The sequence below is a fragment of the Pseudopodoces humilis genome, chromosome 28 (assembly GCF_049639895.1).
Source record: "Pseudopodoces humilis isolate 2021_Gansu_Grassland_sample_001 chromosome 28, ASM4963989v1, whole genome shotgun sequence".
Classification (NCBI taxonomy): Eukaryota; Metazoa; Chordata; class Aves; order Passeriformes; family Paridae; genus Pseudopodoces; species Pseudopodoces humilis.
The window spans coordinates 2,024,077-2,048,707 of record NC_142227.1 but is presented as its reverse complement, the minus strand read 5'-3'; the positions used below and the strand labels follow the sequence as shown (position 1 = coordinate 2,048,707).

The 24,631-nt window shown below is 52.1% G+C and overlaps 1 protein-coding gene across 1 annotated transcript; it reads left to right on the top strand.

Moving 5' to 3' along the window:
• Window positions 1-868: 868 nt before the first annotated feature.
• KCNN1 (potassium calcium-activated channel subfamily N member 1) lies at window positions 869-20,910 on the top strand. The gene is made up of 8 exons (XM_088067875.1): window positions 869-2,259; window positions 2,339-2,434; window positions 5,034-5,452; window positions 10,241-10,382; window positions 11,677-11,787; window positions 17,015-17,142; window positions 18,568-18,637; window positions 19,690-20,910. Exons 1-8 carry the CDS (start codon window positions 1,522-1,524, stop codon window positions 20,065-20,067), a joined length of 2,082 nt encoding a protein of 693 aa, XP_087924001.1. The 5' UTR covers window positions 869-1,521; the 3' UTR covers window positions 20,068-20,910.
• Window positions 20,911-24,631: the final 3,721 nt, after the last annotated feature.

Below are 24,631 nucleotides of genomic sequence, written 5' to 3'. Positions count from 1 at the left end.
ACCGTTTTGGGGTGCACTGGGGGTGTTTTGGGGTGCACTGGGGTGTTTTTGGGTGCACTGGGGGAGTTTTTGGGTGCACTGGGGGCGTTTCGGGGTGCACTGGTGGCTTTATGGGGTGCACTGGGGGCGTTTTGCGGGAGGGCTGTACGGGGGGGAGAATGGGGGGTGATGAATTTCGGGGTGCAGCGCAGCCGGAGGGTGGGGAGGGGCTCCCGGGGGGTGCCGAAGGGCCGTGATGGGGAAGGGGCGTTTTTTGGGGGGCAATTGGGGGGTCCGGGAGGGCACGGAGGGGGCGGGGGGGAACAGGGGGCGTGGCCAACTTTAGGGGGCGTGGCCAAAGGCGTGGCGCGGGGGCTCGTCAGCGGGGGCGGGGTTTACTCGGACCAATCAGATCTCCGGGCTGGCTCAGGCCACGCCCCCATCCACGCCCCCCCCCCCCCCCCGGGCCCCCCGGGGCCCCCGCCGCGCCCCGCGGGGGCGGGTGGGGGCGGGGGGGGGGGGGGGACCCGGCCCGGCCGCCAGGCCCCGGGCACGGCAGGTACCGGGCACGGCGGGGCCGCGCTGGGAACCGCGCCGGAGCCCCCCCGGCCGCCCCGGGCACGGCGGCACCGGGAGCGGCGCGCTCGGGGCTGGCGGGGACGCGCGGCTGCGGCTCGGGACCGGAGATGTCCCGCGGCTGCGGGGAGGGGACAGGGGACAGGGGACAGCGACAGCGCCGGGGGGGGTGTGGAGGGGGGGTGGCCGCGTCCCGGTGGGCGCGTCCGCCGCGAGGGGGGCGGGGCGCGGTTCCGTGGGCAGGACACGGGGACGCGGAGCGGGGGTCGCGGTGTGGCCCCGCCACGGGCGGGACACGGGCACGGCCCCGCAGCAGTGACACGAGTGTCCCCAACGCCCCCCGTGGCAGCGACACGGACCTGTGGTCACCGCTGGCCAGGACGCGTCACCATGGACAGGACAGGACGTGTCACCATGGACAGGACGTGTCCCCATGGCCAGGACGTGTCACCATGGACAGGACGTGTCCCCATGGCCAGGACGCGTCACCATGGACAGGACGTGTCCCCATGGCCAGGACGCGTCACCATGGACAGGACAGGACGTGTCCCCACAGACAGGACGTGTCCCCATGGCCAGGACGTGTCCCCATGGCCAGGACGTGTCGCCATGGACAGGACAGGACATGTCCCCACAGACAAAACGTGTCCCCACAGACAAAACGTGTCCCCATGGCCAGGACATGTCCCCACAGACAGAACAGGACATGTCCCCACAGACAAGACGTGTCCCCATGGACAGGACGTGTCCCTATGGCCAGGACGTGTCCCCATGGCTAGGACGTGTCCCCACGGATGGGACATGTCCCCACAGGCAGGATGTGACCCCATGGACAGGACGTGTCCCCATGGGCCAGATGTGTCCCCATGGCCAGGATGTGTCCCTATGGCCAGAACATGTCCCCATGGCCAGGACGTGTCCCCATAGCCAGGACAGGACGTGTCCCCATGGCCAGGACGTGTCCCCATGGCCAGGACAGGATGTGTCCCCACGGCCAGGACGTGTCCCCATGGCCAGGACGTGTCCCCATGGCCAGGACAGGATGTGTCCCCATGGCCAGGACGTGTCCCCACAACAGGATGTGTCCCCATGGCCAGGACGTGTCCCCATGGCCAGGACAGGACATGTCCCCACGGCCAGGACACATCACCACCACCCCCACAGAGGCCACCTCACCTGTCCAGGAACCATCACCCAAATCCATTCGCGACGCCCACGTCCCCATCCCGGCCACCCACTCTTTGTCCCCCGCGCGTGTCCCCTGTCCCGCAGGCCACCCCCTCTCGGCTGAGCCATGCGGCATCTCCCGGTGCTGTCACCAGCAGAGCCATGAGCAGCTGTCGCCACAATGGGGGGGTGACACGTCCCCGCGTCCCCCTGCGCTCCTCCAGCCGCACCCCGCAGCCGCCGGACGGCGAAACGCAGCCGCTGCGCCCCAGCCCGCGTCTCCAGGTGGTGGTGTCCCAACCGGAGCATCCCGTGGGGACCGATCCCGGTCCCGCCGCGCTTCCCCCGGGACGGGAGGCGGCGGAGGAGCGGGCGGCGGAACCGCGGAGGAACCAGAACATCGGCTACAAGCTGGGCCACCGGCGCGCGCTCTTCGAGAAGCGCAAACGCCTGAGCGACTACGCGCTCATCTTCGGCATGTTCGGCATCGTGGTGATGGTCACCGAGACCGAGCTCTCCTGGGGGGTCTACACCAAGGTCTGGGGGGGCTCGGGGAAGGTCTGGGGGGGCTCGGGGGTCCCCGCGGGGCTGACGGCGGATCCGCTGTGCCCCGTAGGAATCGTCGTACTCGTTCGCGCTCAAGTGTTTGATCAGCCTCTCGACGCTGATCCTGCTGGGGCTCATCGTGATGTACCACGCCAGGGAGATCCAGGTGGGACAAGGAACGGGAATGTAGAATGGAAACGAGCAGAGGAGAGCTTTGTGTTCCGCACCTGGGCGTGGGGAATGCGGGGAGGGGAAATGGAAAGCAAAAAAACGCAAAAAACGCTTCGTGTTCTTGGGAAGAAATCGGTTTATCTTGAAAAGGAATCGGTTTATCCTGAAAAGAAATCGGTTTGTCTTGAAATTAAATCGGTTTTCTTGAAAAGGAATCGGTTTATCTTGAAATTAAATCGGTTTTCTTGAAAAGAAATCGGTTTATCCTGAAAAGAAATCGGTTTATCTTGAAATTAAATCGGTTTTCTTGAAAAGGAATCGGTTTATCTTGAAATTAAATCGGTTTTCTTGAAAAGAAATCGGTTTATCTTGAAATTAAATCGGTTTTCTTGAAAAGAAATCGGTTTATCCTGAAAAGAAATCGGTTTATCTTGAAATTAAATCAGTTTTCTTGAAAAGAAATTGGTGTATCTTGAAAATAAATCAGTTTTCTTGAAAAGAAACCGGTTTATCTTGAAATTAAATCAGTTTATCCTGAAAAGAAATCGGTTTTCTTGAAAATAAATTGGTTTATCTTGAAATGAAATCAGTTTTCCTGAAAAGAAATCGGTTTATCCTGAAAAGAAACAGGTTTTCTTGACAAGAAATCGGTTTTCTTGAAAAGAAATTGGTTTATCTTGAAAATAAATTGGTTTTCTTGAAAAGAAATCGGTTTATCCTGAAAAGAAATCGGTTTATCTTGAAATTAAATCAGTTTTCTTGAAAAGAAATTGGTGTATCTTGAAATTAAATCAGTTTATCCTGAAAATAAATCGGTTTTCTTGAAAATAAATTGGTTTTCTTGACAAGAAATTGGTTTATCTTGAAAAGAAATCGGTTTATCTTGAAAAGAAATAGTTTTTTTTTAAAATAAATCAGTTTATCCTGAAAAGAAATCGGTTTTCTGGAAAAGAAATCGGTTTATCTTGAAATGAAATTGGTTTTTTCTTGAAAAGAAATCGTTTTTGTGTTGAAAGAACTCGTTAAAGAGGCAGGGAGAAAAGAGGAATAAAAAAGTTGTGGAATGGAAGAAAAAACTTTCATGTGAAATAATAGTAATAATAGTAATAGTAATAATTGTAATAATAATAATAGTAGAAATTATTTTTAATAGTAATAACACTAATATAATATAATATAATATAATATAATATAATATAATATAATATAATATAATATAATATAATATAATATAATGTAATATAATATAATATAATATAATATAATATATATAATATTATATATAATTATATAATATATAACACATACAATTATATATAATATATATTATATTATATACATTATATATATTATTATATTACATACAATAATATACATAATTATATATATAGATATGATTCTAATAAATACATTTAATTTTAATTCATTATTTTTTATTAATTTAATAAACATTTCATTCAACCTGTTTAATTTTAATTAATTAATTTTTATTTATTAATTTAACTGAACCTCTTTATTCTTAAATAAACATTTAATTTAACCAATTCAACCCATTTAACTTTAATTCCCTATTATATTTATTAATTTAATAAAAATTTCAATTAACCAAATCAACCCATTTAACTTTAATTCACTGATTTATATTTATTAATTTAATAAAAAAATTCCAATTAACCAAACCAACCCATTGAACTTTAATTCACTATTTTATTTATTAATCTAATAAACATTTCATTCAGCCAAATCAACCCATTTAACTTTAATTCACTATTTTATTTATTAATCTAATAAACATTTCATTCAGCCAAATCAACCCATTTAACTTTAATTTATTAATTTTTGTTTATTAACTTAATAAAAAAATTCCAATTAACCAAACCAACCCATTTAACTTTAATTCACTATTATATTTACCAGCCTAATAAAAAAATTCCAATTAACCAAACCAACCCATTTAACTTTAATTCACTATTATATTTACCAACTTAATAAAAAAATTCCAATTAACCAAACCAACCCATTTAACTTTAATTCACTATTATATTTACCAGCCTAATAAAAAAATTCCAATTAACCAAACCAACGCATTTAACTTTAATTCACTATTTTATTTACCAACTTAATAAAAAAATTCCAATTAACCAAACCAACCCATTTAACTTTAATTCACTATTATATTTACCAACTTAATAAAAAAATTCCAATTAACCAAACCAACCCATTTAACTTTAATTCACTATTATATTTACCAACTTAATAAAAAAATTCCAATTAACCAAACCAACCCATTTAACTTTAATTCACTATTATATTTACCAGCTTAATAAAAAAATTCCAATTAACCAAACCAACCCATTTAACTTTAATTCACTATTATATTTACCAGCCTAATAAAAAAATTCCAATTAACCAAACCAACCCATTTAACTTTAATTCACTATTATATTTACCAGCCTAATAAAAAAATTCCAATTAACCAAACCAATGCATTTAACTTTAATTCACTATTATATTTACCAGCTTAATAAAAAAATTCCAATTAACCAAACCAACCCATCCAATTAATTTCCATCACCCACCCTCCCCTACCCCAGCTCTTCATGGTGGACAACGGCGCCGACGACTGGCGCATCGCCATGACCTACGAGCGCATCTTCTTCATCTCCCTGGAGCTGCTGGTGTGCGCCATCCACCCCATCCCCGGCCAGTACCTGTTCACCTGGACCGCCCGCCTGGCCTTCACCTACGCCGCCTCGGTGGCCCACGCCGACGTGGACATCATCCTGTCCATCCCCATGTTCCTGCGCCTCTACCTGATCGGCCGCGTCATGCTGCTGCACAGCAAGCTCTTCACCGACGCCTCCTCGCGCAGCATCGGCGCCCTCAACAAGATCAACTTCAACACCCGCTTCGTCATGAAGACGCTCATGACCATCTGTCCCGGCACCGTGCTGCTGGTCTTCAGCATCTCCTCCTGGATCATCGCCGCCTGGACCGTGCGCGTCTGCGAGAGGTGCGGGGAGGGGTCCTCGCCGGGGGTGGGGGTCCTCGGTGGGGCTGGGGATGTGGGGCTGAGGATGTGGGGCTGGGGGTCCCTGGTGGGGCTGAGGATGTGGGGTTGAGGATGTGGGGCTGAGGATGTGGGGTTGAGGTTCTGGAGCTGAGGATGTGGGGCTGAGGATGGGAGGCTGAGGATGTGGGGCTGGGGATGTGGAGCTGAGGATGTGGGGCTGGGGGTCCCTGGTGGGGCTGGGGATGTGGGGCTGAGGATGTGGGGCTGGGGATGTGGGATTGAGGATGTGGGGCTGAGGATGTGGGGCTGAGGATGTGGGGCTGGGGGTGTGGGGCTGAGGATGGGAGGCTGAGGATGTGGGGCTGGGGATGTGGGGCTGAGGATGTGGGGTTGAGGATGTGGGGCTGAGGATGTGGGGTTGAGGATGGGAGGCTGAGGATGTGGGGTTGAGGATGTGGGGTTGAGGATGTGGGGCTGAGGATGTGGGGTTGAGGATGGGAGGCTGAGGATGTGGGGCTGGGGATGTGGGGCTGAGGATGGGAGGCTGAGGATGGGAGGCTGAGGATGTGGGGCAGAGGATGTGGGGCTGGGGGTCTCTGGTGGGGCTGAGGATGGGAGGCTGAGGATGTGGGGCTGGGGATGTGGGGCTGAGGTTCTGGAGCTGAGGATGTGGGGCTGGGGATGTGGGGCTGGGGATGTGGGGCTGGGGATGTGGGGCTGGGGATGTGGGGCTGGGGATGTGGGGCTGGGGAGGTGACAAATGTGGGCTGGGTGGGTTGGGAGATCCCCTCGTGGTCGGGGTGGGACCCTCCGGTGGGAGCTTTTTGGTTTTTTGGGGGGTTTTGTTGGGTTTGTCAGGTTGGCGCTGTGGGGTTGGGGTTGGCTTAGGGGATGTGGGGGAGATGGGGGGTGCTGAGGGGAGGAGAATTGGGGGGTGTGGAAGGGAAGGGAAGATTTGGGGTCCTGATGTGGGGTCTGAAGGTTGAAGGTTCAGAGAACTGGAGGTGTCAAGAGGACCAAAATTTGGGGTCCCGATGTGGGGTCCAGAAATTTGGGGTCCTGCAGAGGGGTCTGAGGAGCTCGGGGTGTCGAGGGAATCAAAATTTGGGGTCCTGATGCGGGGCCTGAAGGTTGAGTGTTCAGAGACCTTGAAGTGTCAAGAGAACCAAAATTTGGGGTCCTGCAGAGGGCTTTGAGGAGCTGGGGGTCCCAAAAAGGGGACAAAGATTGGGGGTCCCAAAGAGGAGAGCAGAAATTGGGGGTCCCACAGAGGGGCCTGAAGAGCTGGAGGTACCAAGGGGACCAAAGATTTGGGGTCCAACAGTGGGGACCAAAAATTGGGGGTTTCAAAGAGGAGAGCAAAAACTGGGGGGTCCCACAGAGGGGATGGAAGAGCTGGAGGTGTCGAGGGGACCAACAAAAATTTGGGGTCCTGCCGTGGGGTCTGAGAACCTGAGGGTCCCACTGTCCAAAAATTGGGGGTCCTGTGACACTCCCACCGAGGGGACCCTCCAGGATGTGCCTGTGCTCTTCAGTTGCTCCTGCAGGGTCCCGGGGATGTCCCTGAGGGGTCCCGGGATGTCCCTGAGGGGTCCCAGGATGTCCCTGTGGGATCCCAGGATGTCCCCAGAGTCCAGGGACGTCCCTGAGGGATCCTGGGATGTCCCTGAGGGGTCCCAGGATGTCCCTTAGGGGGTCCCTGGATGTCCCTGTGGGGTCCCCAGGGTGTCCCTGTGGGGTCCCGGGATGTCCCCAGAGTCCAGGGATGTTCCCTCAGAGTCCCAGGGATGTCCCTGAGGGGTCCCAGGGATGTCCCTGTGGGGTCCCAGGATGTCCCTTTGTGGTCCCAGGATGTCCCTGAGGGATCCTGGGATGTCCCTGAGGGATCCTGGGATGTCCCTGAGGGGTCCCAGGATGTCCCTTAGGGGGTCCCTGGATGTCCCTGTGGGGTCCCCAGGATGTCCCTATGGGGTCCCGGGATGTCCCCAGAGTCCAGGGACGTCCCTGAGGGATCCTGGGATGTCCCTTTGGGGTCCCAGCATGTCCCCAGAGTCCAGGGATGTTCCCTCGGAGTCCCAGGGATGTCCCTGAGGGGTCCCAGGATGCCCCTTTGGGGGTCCCCGGATGTCCCTGTGGGGTACCCGGGATGTCCCTTTGGGGTCCCAGGGATGTCCCCAGAGTCCCGGGATGTCCCTGTGGGAACCTGGGATGTCCCTTTGGGGTCCCGGGATGTCCCTGTGGGGTCCCGGGGATGTCCCCGAAGTCCAGGGATGTCCCCTCGGAGTCTCCGGGATGTCCCTTTGGGATGCTGGGGATGTCCCCACAGGGTTCGAGGATGTCCCTTTGGGGGTCCCGGGATGTCCCTGTGGGGTCCCCAGGATATCCCTATGGGGTCCCAGGGATGTCCCCAGAGTCCAGGGATGTCCCCGAGCGATCCAGGGATGTCCCTTTGGGGCCCCGGGACGTCCCTTTGTGGGTCCCAGGATGTCCCTGTGGGATCCCAGGATGTCCCCTCGGGGTCCCCAGGACGTCCCCGCCGTGTCCCCCCCCCCCCCTCCGCTGACCCCCAGCCCGGCCCGGGGGTCGCGCATTAACCGCTGTTGTTTTCCCTCCCTGCCCGCTCTGCTGCTTGCAGGGACAAACTGTGAGTGACCGCAGGGACCGTCCCGAGTGACCGCAGGGACCGTCCCTCGCCCCAGGCTTCCGCTCCCCGAAATTCCCAGGATTTAGGATTAGCTGCAGCCGGGGTGGGACACGGAAAGGGGCTGGGGGCCCTTTTTCCTCTTGGAACCTCAGCAGCCGCTCCCTGTCCCCTCCCCTGTGTCCCCCAGCCTGGGGACTTCCCTGCTGGCTTTGGGGGGACATTTAGAGACCCCACAAGGAGCTGGGAGTCTCCAAAGGGGTTTTGGGGTTTTTTTTTTTTCCCCCCTGGGTTCCGATTTTTTGTCCCTTGGTGTTTCCCCCCCCCCCCGCCACGTTTTGGGTTCCTGGGGGAGGAATCCCGGCTGTTCCCTGGGAATGCGGGTGCCGGGAAATGTCACCGTGGCTGTCACCTGTCGCCCTCACCCCGCCCTGTCCCCGCCGTGTCCCTCGGTGCCGGGTGAGGTTCCAAGCCCAAACCGGGTCGGGAAGCAGCAATCCTAAATTCCTGGAGCTTGAGACCCCCCACCCTGGCTTGTTCCTGTGTCCCCTTTCCCCTTTCCCCGCCCCATTTTCCCTTTCCCTGCCCCATTCCCTTTCCCCATTCCCATTTCCACTTTTCCACCCCATTTTACCTTTTCCCACCCCATTCTCTTTTTCCCAATCCCATTTCCCCTTTCCCATTCCCATTTTCCCTTTCCCATTCCCATTTTCCTTTTCCCACTCCATTCCCTTTCCCCAATTCCATTTCCCTTTTCCCCATTCCCATTTCCCTTTTCCCCATTCCCATTTCCCTTTTCCCCATTCCCTTTCCCCATTCCCATTCCCTTTTCCCCATTCCCATTTCCCTTTTCCCCATTTCCCATTTCCCCATTCCCATTTCCCTTTTCCCCATTCCCATTTCCCATTTACCCATTCCCATTTCCCCATTCCCATTTCCCTTTTCCCCATTCCCCTTTCCCCTTTCCCCCTTCCCCTTTCCCCATTTCCCTTTCCCCATTCCCATTTCCCTTTTCCCCATTCCCATTTCCCTTTTCCCCATTCCCTTTCCCCATTCCCATTCCCCTTTCCCCATTCCCATTTCCCTTTTCCCCATTCCCATTTCCCCATTCCCATTTCCCTTTTCCCCATTCCCATTCCCATTTCCCCCTCCCCATTCCCATTTCCCATTTCCCATTTCCCATTTCCCTTTTCCCCATTCCCATTTCCCTTTCCCCATTCCCATTTCCCATTTCCCATTTCCCATTTCCCATTTCCCATTTCCCATTTCCCTTTTCCCCATTCCCATTTCCCATTTCCCCATTCCCATTTCCCCCTCCCCATTCCCACTTCCCCGCATGTCCCCGTCCCCCTGCCCGGCTTGGCGGCTGCTCCGTGTCCCCCGGCCGGGTTTGTCCCCACCCTTGGGGACAGGGGGTGGTGGCACCGCCGTGTTTGTGACGCGGGAATCTCCCGGTGTCCCCGGTGCCCTCCCGGTGTCACCCGCGGTGGCCTCTGGGGGTGCGCGGTGACATCGGCGTCCTGCGCTTCTGGGGACAGCGGTGCCACCTCTGTGCCTGTCCCCTCACTGTCCCTTGGGGACACAGCCTGGCCATGGGGACATCCCTGTGGTGTCCCCAATTCCGGCTTGGGGACAACGCCCCAAATCCACCATGATGGGGGGGATCAATGATGGTGGTGACATCAGCGTCCTTTGGGGACAGCGGTGCCACCTCCGTGCCTGTCCCCTCATTGTCCCTGGCCATGGGGACATCCCTGTGGTGGTGGTGACATCGGTGGTGACATCGGTGTCCTACGCTTCTGGGGACAGCGTATGCCACCTCCATGTCTGTCCCCTCATTGTCCCTGGCCATGGGGACGTCCCCGTGGTGTCCCCAATTCCATCTTGGTGGATTTGGGGTGACATCAGCGTCCTGCGCTTTTGGGGACAGCGGTGCCACCTCCGTGCCTGTCCCCTCATTGTCCCCCAAGCCCGTTCCCCACGGGACACAGCCTGGCCATGGGGATGTCCCCATGGTGTCCCCAATCCCAGCTTGGGGACAACGCCCCGAATCCACCGCCACGGGCACAAGGAGGGGCGGGGTGGGAATTCAGCAGCGGCGGTGACAGCGGTGACATGGGTGACGCCGGTGCCACCGCCCCGCGCAGGTACCACGACAAGCAGGAGGTGACCAGCAACTTCCTGGGGGCCATGTGGCTGATCTCCATCACCTTCCTGTCCATCGGCTACGGGGACATGGTGCCACACACCTACTGCGGCAAGGGCGTGTGCCTGCTCACCGGCATCATGGTGAGCGTGGGGACACCACGGGGACACCGCGGGGACACCACGGGGACACCACGGGGGGACAGCAGTGTGGGGACAGTGTGAGGACAGCGTGGGGACAGCGTGGGGACACCACGGGGGGACAGTGTGGGGACAGCGTGGGGACACCACAGGGACACCACAGGGACACCACGGGGACACCACGGGGGGACAGCAGTGTGGGGACAGTGTGGGGACACCACGGGAGGACAGCGTGGGGGGACATTGGTGTGGGGACATCGTGAGGGGACAGTGTGAGGGGACATCAGTGTGGGGACAGCATGAGGGGACACCATGAGGGGACACCGTGAAGGGACATGGTGTGGGGACACTGCACGGGGACAGGCACAGGGACACCACGATGGGACATGGTGTGGGGACACTGCGAGGGGACACCGTGAGAGGACACCATGAGGGGACAGGCACGGGGACAGCGTGGGGACGCTGTGAGGGGACATCGGTGTGGAGACGGGTGTGAGGACATCGCAAGGGGACAGGCACAGGGACACCACGATGGGACACGGTGTCCACATGGTGTGGGGACACCGCGAGGGGACAGGCGTGGGGACACCGTGAGGGGACATCAGTGTGGGGACACCGCGAGGGGACAGGCGTGGGGACAGCGGTGTGAGGACATCGGTGTGGGGACACCACAAGGGGACATAATATTTTCTCTTCCTGGTCAATTTGTAATTAAAAAAAAAAGGAGAATATGAATTAATTGGTTAATTTATAATTAAAAAAAAGCAGAATATGAATTAATTGGTCAATTTATAATTAAAAAAAGGAGAAAATTAATTGGTTAATTTATAATTTTAAAAAAGGAGAATATTAATTAATTGGTCAATTTATAATTAAAAAAAGGAGAATATGAATTAATTGGTTAATTTATAATTAAAAAAAGGAGAAAATTAATTGGTTAATTTATAATTTTAAAAAAGGAGAATATTAATTAATTGGTCAATTTATAATTAAAAAAAAGGAGAATATGAATTAATTGGTCAATTTATAATTAAAAAAAAGGAGAATATGAATTAATTGGTCAAATTATAATTAAAAAAAAAGCAGAATATGAATTAATTCTAGGAACAAACCAGTGCCGAGCACTGCACAGGAGAAAAGGAATTATTTTGAATTCCAGACTGAGAAGGAATCTGGGAATTTCCTGGGCGGGGTTATTTTGTTCACCCCAATGTAATAAATATGCACATAATATGCAAATGATATGCAAATAATATGCAAACGAAGGGAGCGAAGCTGTCCCCGCTGTCCCCCGCAGGGCGCCGGCTGCACCGCGCTGGTGGTGGCCGTGGTGGCCAGGAAGCTGGAGCTGACCAAAGCCGAGAAACACGTCCACAACTTCATGATGGACACGCAGCTCACCAAGCGGGTGAGGAACAGAAAAAACGGGGAAAATCTCATGGAAAATGGGAAAAATCTCGTTAAAATGGAAAAAAACACATTAAAAGTGGGAAAAATCTCATTGAAAGTGGGAAAAATCTCATTTAAAGTGGGAAAAATCTCATTAAAAGTGGGAAAAATCTCATTTAAAATGGAAAAGATCTCATTAAAAGTGGAAAAAATCTCATTAAAAGTGGAAAAAATACATGAAAACTGGAAAAAATGGGAAAAAAAAACATTAAAAATGGAAAACCCCATTACAATTTGGAAAAACCCATTGAAATCCCATTAAAACCTTACTGAAACTGGGGAAAATCCCATTAAAATGGAAAAAATCCCATTAAAATTGGAAAAAAACTCATTAAAAATGGAAAAAATCCCATTAAAATGGGAAAAAATACATTAAAACTGAGAAAAACCCATTACAATTGGGAAAAATGAATTGAAACCCCATTAATACTGGGAAAACCCCATTACAATTTGGAAAAACCCATTAAAAGCCCATTAAATCTGGGGGAAATCCCATGGAAAGGAGAAAAAAAGCCATTAAAATTGGGAAAATCCCATTAATACTGGGGAAAATCCCATTAAAATTGGGAAAATCCCATTAATACTGGGGAAAATCCCATTAAAATTGGGAAAATCCCATTAATACTGGGGAAAATCCCATTAAAATTGGGAAAATCCCATTAATACTGGGGAAAATCCCATTAAAATTGGGAAAATCCCATTAATACTGGGGAAAATCCCATTAAAATTGGGAAAATCCCATTAATACTGGGGAAAATCCCATTAAAATTGGGAAAATCCCATTAATACTGGGGAAAATCCCATTAAAATTGGGAAAAACCCCATTTGGGATGGGACAAGCCCATTAAAGCCGGGTGGTGGCCGTGGTGGCCAGGAAGCTGGAGCTGACCAAAGCCGAGAAACACGTCCACAACTTCATGATGGACACGCAGCTCACCAAGCGGGTGAGGAACAGAAAAAACGGGGAAAATCTCATGGAAAATGGGAAAAATCTCATTAAAATGGAAAAAAATCTCATTAAAAGTGGGAAAAATCCCATTGAAAGTGGGAAAAATCTCATTTAAAGTGGGAAAAATCTCATTAAAAGTGGAAAAAATCTCATTAAAAATGGGAAAAAATATATTAAAATGGAAAAAATCCCATTAAAAGTGGGGAAAAATACATTAAAAATGAAAAAAATCCCATTAAAAGTGGAAAAAATCCATTGAAACCCCATTAGAACCCCATTAAATCTGGGGAAAATCCCATTAAAAGTGGAAAAACCCAATTAAAACTGGGAAAAACCCCATTAAAAATGGGAAAAAAATGGGACAAACCCCATGAAAACTGGGAAAAACTTTGGAAAACCCCATTAAAATTGGGAAAAACTCCGTTTAAAATGGGGAAAACCCAATTAAAACTGGGAAAAAACCCCTGAAAACTGGGAAAACCCAATTAAAACCGGGAAAATCCAATTAAAACTGGGAAAAACCCAATTAAAACTGGAAAAACCCAATTAAAACTGGGAAAAACCCAATTAAAACAGGGAAAACCCAATTAAAACTGGGAAAAACCCAATTAAAACTGGGAAAAATCCAATTAAAACTGGAAAAACCCAATTAAAACTGGAAAAACCCCAATTAAAACTGGGAAAAACCCAATTAAAACTGGAAAAACCCAATTAAAATTGGGAAAACCCAATTAAAACAGGGAAAAACCCAATTAAAACTGGGAAAACCCAATTAAAACTGGGAAAAACCCAATTAAAACTGGGAAAAACCCAACTAAAACTGGGAAAACCCAATTAAAACTGGGAAAAACCCAATTAAAACTGGGAAAAACCCAATTAAAATTGGGAAAACCCAATTAAAACAGGGAAAAACCCAATTAAAACAGGGAAAACCCAATTAAAACTGGGAAAAACCCAATTAAAACAGGGAAAACCCAATTAAAACAGGGAAAACCCAATTAAAACAGGGAAAACCCAATTAAAACTGGGAAAACCCCAATTAAAACTGGGAAAACCCCAACTAAAACTGGGAAAAACCCAATTAAAACTGGGAAAAACCCAATTAAAATTGGGAAAACCCAATTAAAACAGGGAAAAACCCAATTAAAACAGGGAAAACCCAATTAAAACTGGGAAAAACCCAATTAAAACAGGGAAAACCCAATTAAAACAGGGAAAACCCAATTAAAACAGGGAAAACCCAATTAAAACTGGGAAAACCCCAATTAAAACTGGGAAAACCCCAACTAAAACTGGGAAAACCCCAATTAAAACTGGGAAAACCCAATTAAAACTGGGAAAAACCCAATTAAAACTGGGAAAACCCCAATTAAAACTGGGAAAAACCCAATTAAAACAGGGAAAACCCAATTAAAACAGGGAAAACCCAATTAAAACTGGGAAAACCCCAATTAAAATTGGGAAAACCCAACTAAAACTGGGAAAACCCAACTAAAACTGGGAAAACCCAACTAAAACTGGAAAAACCCAACTAAAACTGGGAAAACCCAATTAAAACTGGGAAAAACCCAATTAAAACAGGGAAAACCCAATTAAAACTGGGAAAAACCCAATTAAAACAGGGAAAACCCAATTAAAACTGGGAAAACCCCAATTAAAACTGGGAAAACCCAATTAAAACAGGGAAAACCCAATTAAAACTGGGAAAACCCAATTAAAATTGGGAAAAACCCAATTAAAACAGGGAAAACCCAATTAAACCTGGGAAAACCCAATTAAAACAGGGAAAACCCAATTAAAACTGGGAAAAACCCAACTAAAACTGGGAAAACCCAATTAAAACTGGGAAAAACCCAATTAAAACAGGGAAAACCCAATTAAAACTGGGAAAACCCAATTAAACCTGGGAAAAACCCAATTAAAACAGGAAAAACCCGACTAAAACTGGGAAAACCCAACTAAAACTGGGAAAACCCAATTAAAACTGGGAAAACCCAATTAAAACTGGGAAAACCCAATTAAACCTGGGAAAAACCCAATTAAAACTGGGAAAACCCAACTAAAACTGGGAAAACCCCAATTAAAACTGGGAAAACCCCAATTAAAACAGGGAAAACCCAATTAAAACTGGGAAAAACCCAATTAAAACTGGGAAAACCCAATTAAAACTGGGAAAACCCCAACTAAAACTGGGAAAACCCCAATTAAAACTGGGAAAACCCAATTAAAACTGGGAAAACCCCAATTAAAACTGGGAAAAACCCAATTAAAACTGGGAAAAACCCAATTAAAACAGGGAAAACCCAATTAAAACAGGGAAAACCCAATTAAAACTGGGAAAACCCCAATTAAAACTGGGAAAACCCAATTAAAACTGGGAAAAACCCAATTAAAACAGGGAAAACCCCAATTAAAATTGGGAAAACCCAATTAAAACAGGGAAAAACCCAATTAAAACAGGGAAAACCCAATTAAAACTGGGAAAAACCCAATTAAAACAGGGAAAACCCAATTAAAACAGGGAAAACCCAATTAAAACAGGGAAAACCCAACTAAAACTGGGAAAAACTCAACTAAAACTGGGAAAAACCCAATTAGAACAGGGAAAACCCAATTAAAACAGGGAAAACCCAATTAAAACTGGGAAAACCCAATTAAAACAGGGAAAAACCCAATTAAAACTGGGAAAAACCCAATTAAAACTGGAAAAACCCAATTAAAACTGGGAAAAACCCAACTAAAACTGGGAAAACCCCAATTAAAACTGGGAAAACCCAACTAAAACTGGGAAAACCCAATTAAAACTGGGAAAAACCCAATTAAAACAGGGAAAACCCAATTAAAACAGGGAAAAACCCAATTAAAACTGGGAAAAACCCAATTAAAACTGGGAAAACCCCAATTAAAACTGGGAAAACCCCAATTAAAACTGGGAAAACCCAATTAAAACTGGGAAAAACCCAATTAAAACTGGGAAAAACCCAATTAAAACTGGGAAAACCCAATTAAACCTGGGAAAAACCCAATTAAAACAGGAAAAACCCGACTAAAACTGGGAAAACCCAACTAAAACTGGGAAAACCCCAATTAAAACAGGGAAAACCCAATTAAAACTGGGAAAACCCAACTAAAACTGGGAAAAACCCAATTAAAACTGGGAAAAACCCAATTAAAACTGGAAAAACCCAACTAAAACTGGGAAAACCCAATTAAAACTGGGAAAACCCCAATTAAAACTGGGAAAACCCAATTAAAACTGGGAAAAACCCAATTAAAACAGGGAAAACCCCAATTAAAATTGGGAAAACCCAATTAAAACAGGGAAAAACCCAATTAAAACAGGGAAAACCCAATTAAAACAGGGAAAAACCCAATTAAAACAGGGAAAACCCAATTAAAACTGGGAAAAACCCAACTAAAACTGGGAAAACCCCAATTAAAACTGGGAAAACCCAACTAAAACTGGGAAAACCCCAATTAAAACTGGGAAAACCCCAATTAAAACTGGGAAAACCCAATTAAAACTGGGAAAAACCCAATTAAAACTGGGAAAACCCAATTAAAACAGGGAAAAACCCAATTAAAACTGGGAAAAACCCAATTAAAACTGGGAAAAACCCAATTAAAACTGGGAAAACCCAATTAAAACAGGGAAAACCCAATTAAAACTGGGAAAACCCAATTAAAATTGGGAAAAACCCAATTAAAACAGGGAAAACCCAATTAAACCTGGGAAAAACCCAATTAAAACAGGGAAAACCAAATTAAAACTGGGAAAAACCCAACTAAAACTGGGAAAACCCAATTAAACCTGGGAAAAACCCAACTAAAACTGGGAAAACCCAATTAAAACTGGGAAAAACCCAACTAAAACTGGGAAAACCCCAATTAAAACTGGGAAAAACCCAACTAAAACTGGGAAAACCCCAATTAAAACTGGGAAAAACCCAATTAAAACTTGGAAAACCCAACTAAAACTGGGAAAACCCCAATTAAAACAGGGAAAACCCCAATTAAAACTGGGAAAAACCCAATTAAAACTGGGAAAAACCCAATTAAAACTGGGAAAAACCCAATTAAAACAGGGAAAACCCAATTAAAACTGGGAAAAACCCAATTAAAAATGGGAAAAACCCATTAAAAATGGGGAAAAAATGGGACAAACCCCCTGAAAACTGGGAAAAACTTGGGAGAAATTCCATTCCGCCGGCGGATTCCCGGGATTTTGGGATTGCAGGTGAAAAACGCCGCTGCCAACGTGCTCAGGGAAACGTGGCTCATCTACAAACACACCAAGCTGGTGAAGAAGATCGACCACGCCAAAGTTCGGACCCACCAGCGTAAGTTCCTCCAAGCCATCCATCAGTAAGTGCCACCGCTTTTCCTGCTTCCTTGTGCCACTGCCACCTCCCTGTCCCCAGCGCGGGGCGTGTCCCCTCCCGGGTGGGTGACAGCTGTGGTGGCCCCCGGGGGGCGTTTGGTGGCCCCCGGGGTGTCTCTGCTGGGCTCGCCTGAGGGTCTTGGTGTCTGTTCTTGTCGCTGTTTTTGTCACCTGTTCTTGTCCCCATTCTTGTCCCCTGTTCTTGTCCTCATCCTTGTCCTCTGTTGTCCCCTGTTCTTGTCCCCATTCTTGTCCCCTGTTCTTGTCCCCATCCTTGTCCCCCATTCTTGTCCCCATTCTTGTCCCCCTGTTCTTGTCCCCAACCTTGTCCCCATTCTTGTCCTCTGTTGTCCCCTGTTCTTGTTCCCTGTTCTTGTCCCCTGTGCTTGTCCCCATCCTTGTCCCCTGTCCCCCATTCCCACTGTCCCACTCCCTTGTCCTCTGTCCTTGTCCTCAACCCCGTTCTTGTCCCCATCCTTGGCCCCAACCCTGTCCCCTGTCCCATCCCTGTCCCTGTCCCTGTCCCCTCCCTGTCCCATCCCTGTCCCTGTCCCATCCCTGTCCCTGTCCCTGTCCCTGTCCCTGTCCCTGTCCCATCCCTGTCCCATCCCTGTCCCTGTCCCTGTCCCTGTCCCTGTCCCTGTCCCTGTCCCTGTCCCATCCCTGTCCCATCCCTGTCCCTGTCCCTGTCCCTGTCCCATCCCTGTCCCTGTCCCTTTCCCTGTCCCATCCCTGTCCCTGTCCCTGTCCCTGTCCCATCCCTGTCCCTGTCCCCTGTCCCTGTCCCTGTCCCATCCCTGTCCCTGTCCCATCCCTGTCCCTGTCCCATCCCCGTCCCTGTCCCCTCCCATGTCACCCCCAGTCCCCCCGGGGTGTCCCCGGCTGTCCCCAGTGTCCGTCCCCACGTCCCTCACCCATGGGGGGACCCCTGGGGCTGTGACCGGGGTGGGGGCGTGGGGAGTGGCCTGGCGGGGACAGGGGGGTCCCTTTGGGGTCCCTTTTGGGGTCCCTTTGGGCTGGGGGCGGTGACGCTGCTCCGCTGTCCCCTCGGAATTAACCCTTTGTTTTGTCTCTGTTGCGCCCCGTCCCCGCAGAGCTCAGAAGTAAGTGCCCCCCTCCCTCCCTCCTCCCCCCCCCCAGCTTCGCATGGGCTCCGCCGCCAAATTTTGGGGTGGGGTGGGGTGGGGTGGGGGACACCCCAAAACTCACCGTGACCCCCACCCCAGAATTTGGGGCCGGTTTGGGGTGGGGAGGCTGCGCTGGCAGGGAGGGGCTGCACCTTTGGGGCCCAGGGTGGCGTTTTGGGGAGGGGGCGGCGGGGGTGACAGCGCTCGTGGGGGGGTGACAGCGCTCGTGGGGGGGTGACAGCGACGCTGGCAGTGTCCCCAAGGCCTCTGGTGTCCCCTCAGGCTGAGGAGTGTGAAGATGGAGCAGCGCAAACTCAACGACCAGGCCAACACCTTGGTGGACCTGGCCAAGGTGAGCCTGGACACGGAGCCCTTCCTATGCGGGGGGGGGGGGGGTTTGGGGGGGTTTTTGGGGGTTTTGGGGGATTTTGGGGGATTTTGGGGGGTTTTGGGGGGTTTTGGGGGATTTTGGGGGGTTTTGAGGGGTTTTGGGGGGGCTGAGGTGCAAACTGAAAGAGCCTGAACTGGGTGTGTCGCTCTCTGCTTGTCCTGGGGGGATTTTTGGGGTTTTGGGGGGATTTTTCTGCTTTTGGGGTGGATTTTTTTCGGTTTTGGGATGGATTGTCTTCTCCTTCGGGATGGATTTTTCCCCTTTTGGGGTGTATTTTCCCTTTTGGGGTGGATTTTCCCTTTCGGGGTGTATTTCCCCCTTTCAGGGCTCATTTTTCCACCTTTCGCCCCCATTTACCCCCCTCCCACCAACCCAAACCCCCGACCCCCACCCCAAACCCCCCCCTTCACCTCCCCCGTGACCCCCACCCCAAATCCCACCCCAAATCCCTCCCCATTCACCTCACTCTGACCCCCACCCCAAATCCCACCCCAAATCCCTCCCCATTCACCTCACTCCGACCCCCACCCCAAATCACCCCCCATTCACCTCCCCCGTGACCCCCACCCCAAATCCCACCCCAAATCCCATCCCCATTCACCCCCCCCGTAACCCCCACCCCAAATCGCCCCCCATTCACCTCCCCCGTGACCCCCACCCCAAATCCCACCCCAAATCCCACCCCCATTCACCTCCCCCATGACCCCCACCCCAAATCGCCCCCCATTCACCTCCCCCATGACCCCCACCCCAAATCGCCCCCCATTCACCTCCCCCGTGACCCCCACCCCAAATCCCACCCCCATTCACCTCCCCCGTGACCCCCACCCCAAATCGCCCCCCATTCACCTCCCCCGTGACCCCCACCCCAAATTCCCCCCATTCACCTCCCCCATGACCCCCACCCCAAATCCCACCCCAAATCCCTCCCCATTCACCTCCCCCGTGACCCCCACCCCAAATCCCACCCCAAACCCCCCCCATTCACCCCCCGGCCCCCCGCTGTCCCCCAGACCCAGACCGTGATGTACGAGCTGGTGTCGGAGCTGCAGGAGCGGCACGAGGAGCTGGAGAAGCGCCTGGGGGCTCTGGAGGGGCAGCTGGAGGCGCTGGGGCTGAGCCTGCTGGCCCTGCCGGGGCTGGTGAGCCAAGCCCTGGGCCAGCAGCAGCCCCGGGGTGGCGAGCAGCAGCCCCGGGGTGGCGAGCAGCAGCCCCGGGGTGGCGAGCACCAGCCCCGGCCGGGCCAGCAGCAGCAGCAGCAGCAGCAGCGGGGGGAGCTGCTCGGGCCGTGGCCCCCCCGGCTCTGCTCGGCCACCGCCCCCTGCACGCCCCGCAGAGACCCCCCCCGAGCCGGCCCCGACAGCCCCCGGCCCGCCTCGGACAGCGGCTGAGGAGGGACACGGGGGTCACCTCCTGTCACCTCCGGTCACCTTCGGTCACCTCCTGCCACCTCGGAGAGCGGCTGAGGGGTCGTGGGGACACCCCCGGGACACCCCCGTGTCACCTCTTGTCACCTCCTGTCACCTCGGAGAGCGGCTGAGGGGTCGTGGGGACACCCCCGGGACACCCCCGGGACACCTCGGAGAGCGGCTGAAGGGGGGGACACCTCCGTGTCACCCCCGTGTCACCTCCTGTCACCTCGGAGAGCGGCTGAAGGGGGGGACACGCTCGGGTCACCCCCGTGTCACCTCCTGTCACCTCCTGTCACCTCCAACAGCAGCTCAGGGGCGCCGGGGACGCCCCCGGGACACCCCCGGGTCACTCCCCGGACACCCCCGTGTCACCTCTTGTCACCTGTCACCCCCTGGACTGCGGGAAATGGGGCGGGGGGGGCCGGGGGGACACTTGGGGGTCACCTCTGTCCCCTTCCCTGTCCCCCCCACCTCTCTGGACTGTGAATTATGGGGTGGGGGGGGCCTTTGGGGACACCCCAATGTCCCCCTCTGCCACCCCCCCGACACTTTGGACTCTGCGTAATGGGGGGGGAGGGGGGCTTGGGGACACCCCCAGACCCCTTTGTGCCCCCCCCACACCCCGGGACGCGGTTTTGGGGTCACAAATCTCTTTGTGCCCCCCGGGACGGCGGTTTTGGGGTGCGGGGGGGGGTCACAGCCCCCTTTGGACCCCCCCCGTGACGCGGTTTTGGGGTCACAGCCCCCTTTGGACCCCCCGTGACGCGGTTTTGGGGTTCGGTTTTGGGGTCACAGCCCCTCTTGGACCCCCTGTGACGCGGTTTTGGGGTTCGGTTTTGGGGGCACGGCCCCCTCGGTCCCCCCCCCCCCCCCCGGGGGGGTTGGGGGGTGCGGGGGGGGGTCCCGGGTGGGGGGGGGGCCCCCGTTTATGTCTGGCCACCGTGTGGCCGTTCCCAGTAGCTTCGTTCTGGAAAGCTCTGTATAAACTTCCTGCCTTCACTGTGCTCGACCCCCCCAAAATCCCCCCCCGGACCCCCCAAAATCCCCCCCGGGACCCCCCAAAATCCCCCCCCCGGACCCCCCAAAATCCCCCCAAAATCCCCTCCCCTCGCTGGGGGCCTCCAGCAGCGCGTTTTTATTTTGGGGAGGGGGTTTGGGAGAGGGGAGGGGACAGAGGGGACAAAGCAGAATTTTGGGGGGGGGGGGTCCTAAAATTTGGGGCTGGGGTTCAGAGAGGGGGGGGGGGACCTCCGAGGTGACCCCCAAAATGGGGTTTGGGGAAGGGGGGGGTGGGGATTTATTTAATTTTTTTTGTTTTTGGGGAGGGGTCTCTCCATTCCTCTGCCCCCCCAAAGTGACCTTGGCGATGTCACCGTCACCTCTCTGTGCCTCAGTTTCCCCCAGCTGTGAAATGGGGGGGGGGGGCAGCCCTGGATGCAATACTGAGCCCATCCCCCACCCCTCCGGGGGGGGGTCAAGACCCCTCCCCAAAACCCCGGACCCCCCCCCCCCCCCCCCCCCCCCACCCCAGGCCCGGTTCTGCTCCCCCCGCGCTGTGGGGGGGGGGGGCCGGGGGGTTTTGGGGGGGTTTTGGGGGGGTTTTGGGGGGTTTTGGGGGGTTTTGGGGGGTTTTGGGGGGGCTGAGGCGCAAATTAAAGGAGCCTGAACTGGAAGCGTCGCTCTCTGCTCGGCCTGGGGGGGTTTGGGGGGGATTTTGGGGGGATTTTGGGGGATTTTGGGGCGGTTTTAAGGGGTTTTAGCGGGGGGATTTGGGCGAATTTCGGGGGGTTTTGGGGGGATTTTGGGGTGGTTTGGGGGGGTTTAGCAGGAATTCGGGCGAATTTCGGGGGATTTTGGGGGATTTTGGGGGATTTTGAGGGATTTGGGGGTGGTTTGGAGGGATTTTAGCAGGAATTCGGGCGAATTTCGGGGGGTTTTGGGGGGTTTTGGGGGGATTTTGGGGTGGTTTAGGGGGGTTTAGCAGGAATTCGGGCGAATTTCGGGGGGTTTTGGGGGGATTTTGGGGCGGTTTAAGGGGTTTTAGCGGGGATTTGGGCGAATTTCGGGGGGTTTTGTGCGAGTTCAGGGGAGGTTCAGGGGATTTTGGGGGATTTTGGGGGATTTTGGGGTGGTTTGGGGGGGTTTGGCAGGAATTCGGGCGAATTTCGGGGGGTTTTGGGGGGATTTTGGGGAATTTTGGGGCGGTTTAAGGGGTTTTAGCGGGGATTTGAGCGAATTTCGGGGGGTTTTGGGGGAGTTCAGGGGAGTTTAGGGGGTTTGGAGGGAATTTTGGGGGTGGTTGGGGGGGATTTTGGGGTGGTTTAGGGGGGGTTTTAGCGGGGATTTGGGTGAATTTCGGGGGGTTTTGGGGGATTTTGGGGGGAGTTCAGGGGGATTGGGGGACCTTAGGGGGGTTTTAGGGCGGTTTTGGGGGGATTTGGGGACAATTTGGGGGGATTTTGGGGTGGTTTAGGGGGGTTTTAGCAGAGATTTGGGCGAATTTCGGGGAATTTTGGGGTGGTTTAGGGGGGTTTAGCAGGAATTTCGGCGAATTTCGGGGGGTTTTGGGGGGATTTTGGGGAATTTTGGGGCGGTTTAAGGGGTTTTAGCGGGGATTTGGGCGAATTTCGGGGGGTTTTGTGCGAGTTCAGGGGAGGTTCAGGGGGTTTGGGGGGGATTTTGGGGGTTTGGGGGGGATTTTGGGGTGGTTTAGGGGGGTTTGGCAGGGATTTGAGCGAATTTCAGGGGGTTTTGGGGGAGTTCAGGGGAGTTTAGGGGGTTTGGAGGGAATTTTGGGGGTTTGGAGGGAATTTTGGGGGTTTGGGGGGATTTTGGGGTGGTTTAGGGGGGGTTTAGCGGGGATTTGGGTGAATTTCGGGGGGTTTTGGGGGATTTTGGGGGGAGTTCAGGGGGATTGGGGGACCTTAGGGGGGTTGCAGGGCGGTTTTGGGGGGATTTGGGGACAATTTGGGGGGATTTTGGGGTGGTTTAGGGGGGTTTTAGCAGAGATTTGGGCGAATTTCGGGGAGTTTTGGGGGATTTTGGGGTGGTTTTAGGGGGGTTTAGCAGGAATTCGGGCGAATTTCGGGGGGTTTTGGGGGGAGTTCAGGGGAGGTTTAGGGGGTTTGGGGGGAATTTTGGGGGATTTTGGGGTGGTTTAGGGGGGCTTAGCAGGGATTTGGACGAATTTCGGGGGGTTTTGGGGGAATTTTGGGACGATTTGGGGGATTTTGGGGGGAGTTTCGGGTCGGTTTGGGGGGATTTTAGGAAAATTTGGGGGTGATTTTATGAGGAGTTTTGGGGGGATTTTATGGGGATTTTAGGGTCGGTTTGGTGGGAATTTTGAAGAGATTTTAAGAGGATTTTAGGGTCGGTTTGGGGGGATTTTGGGGGGGATTTTAGGGTCGGTTTTGGGGAATTTTGGGAGGATTTTAGGGTCGGTTTGGGGGAATTTTGGGAGGATTTTAGGGTCGGTTTTGGGGAATTTTGGGGCGATTTTAGGGTCGGTTTTGGGGAATTTTGGGAGGATTTTAGGGTCGGTTTGGGGGGGATTTTGAAGGGATTTTAGGGTCGGTTTTGGGGAATTTTGGGAGGATTTTAGGGTCGGTTTGGGGAATTTTGGGGCGATTTTAGGGGCGCTTTTGGGGATTTTTAGGATTTTCCCCCTCCCAGGGAATTTTGTGGGGGTGACAAAACCCCGCGGGGGGTGGGGGTGAGGCAGAGTTTGGGGGTCCCCGGACCCTTTTTTGGGGGTCCCCGGGAGGGTTGGGGACATTGGGGGAGGGGTGGGGTGGGGTGGTGGCCCCGTGTGACAACCTGGGGGTGGCGCGAGGCTGTCAATCATTAACGCGCCGCGCCCGGCACTGGTGACACCGGTGACACCGGTGGTGGCGCTGGTGGTGGCGCTGGTGGCGCTGGTGGTGGCCCGTGGGGGAAACTGAGGCACGGGGACACCGGGGCTTCTGTGTCCCCGTCCAGGGGTGGCCTTGGAGCCTCAGGAGAGCCCCGGGGGTCGCGCGGTGGCCGGGAGGGGTGACATCAGTGTCCCCAAAAGTGTCCCCAAAAATGTCCCTTAAAGGTTCCCCCAAATGTCCCCAAAATGTCCCCAAAGTCCCCAAAAATGCACCTTAAAGTGTCCCAAAGAATGTCCCCAAAAGTGTCCCTTAAAGTTTCCCCCAAACGTCCCGAAAATGTCCCTAAAATGTCCCAAAAATGTACCCAAAAGTGTCCCCAAAGTGCCCAAAATGTCCCCAAAAGTGTCCCTTAAAGTTTTTCCCAAATGTCCGCAAAATATCCCCAAAAGTGTCCCAAAAAAGTCCCCAAAAGTGTCCCTAAATGTCCCCAAAATGTCCTCAAAAGTGTCCCTAAAATGTCCCTAAAATGTCCCTAAAAATGTCCCCTAACGTGTCCCCAAAGTGCCCAAAATGTCCCCAAAAGTGTCCCTAAAAATGTCCCTAAAATGTCCCCAAAAGTGTCCCCAAAATGTCCTCAAAATGTCCCCAAAATGTCCCAAAAAACGCCCCCAAAAGTGTCCCTAAATGTC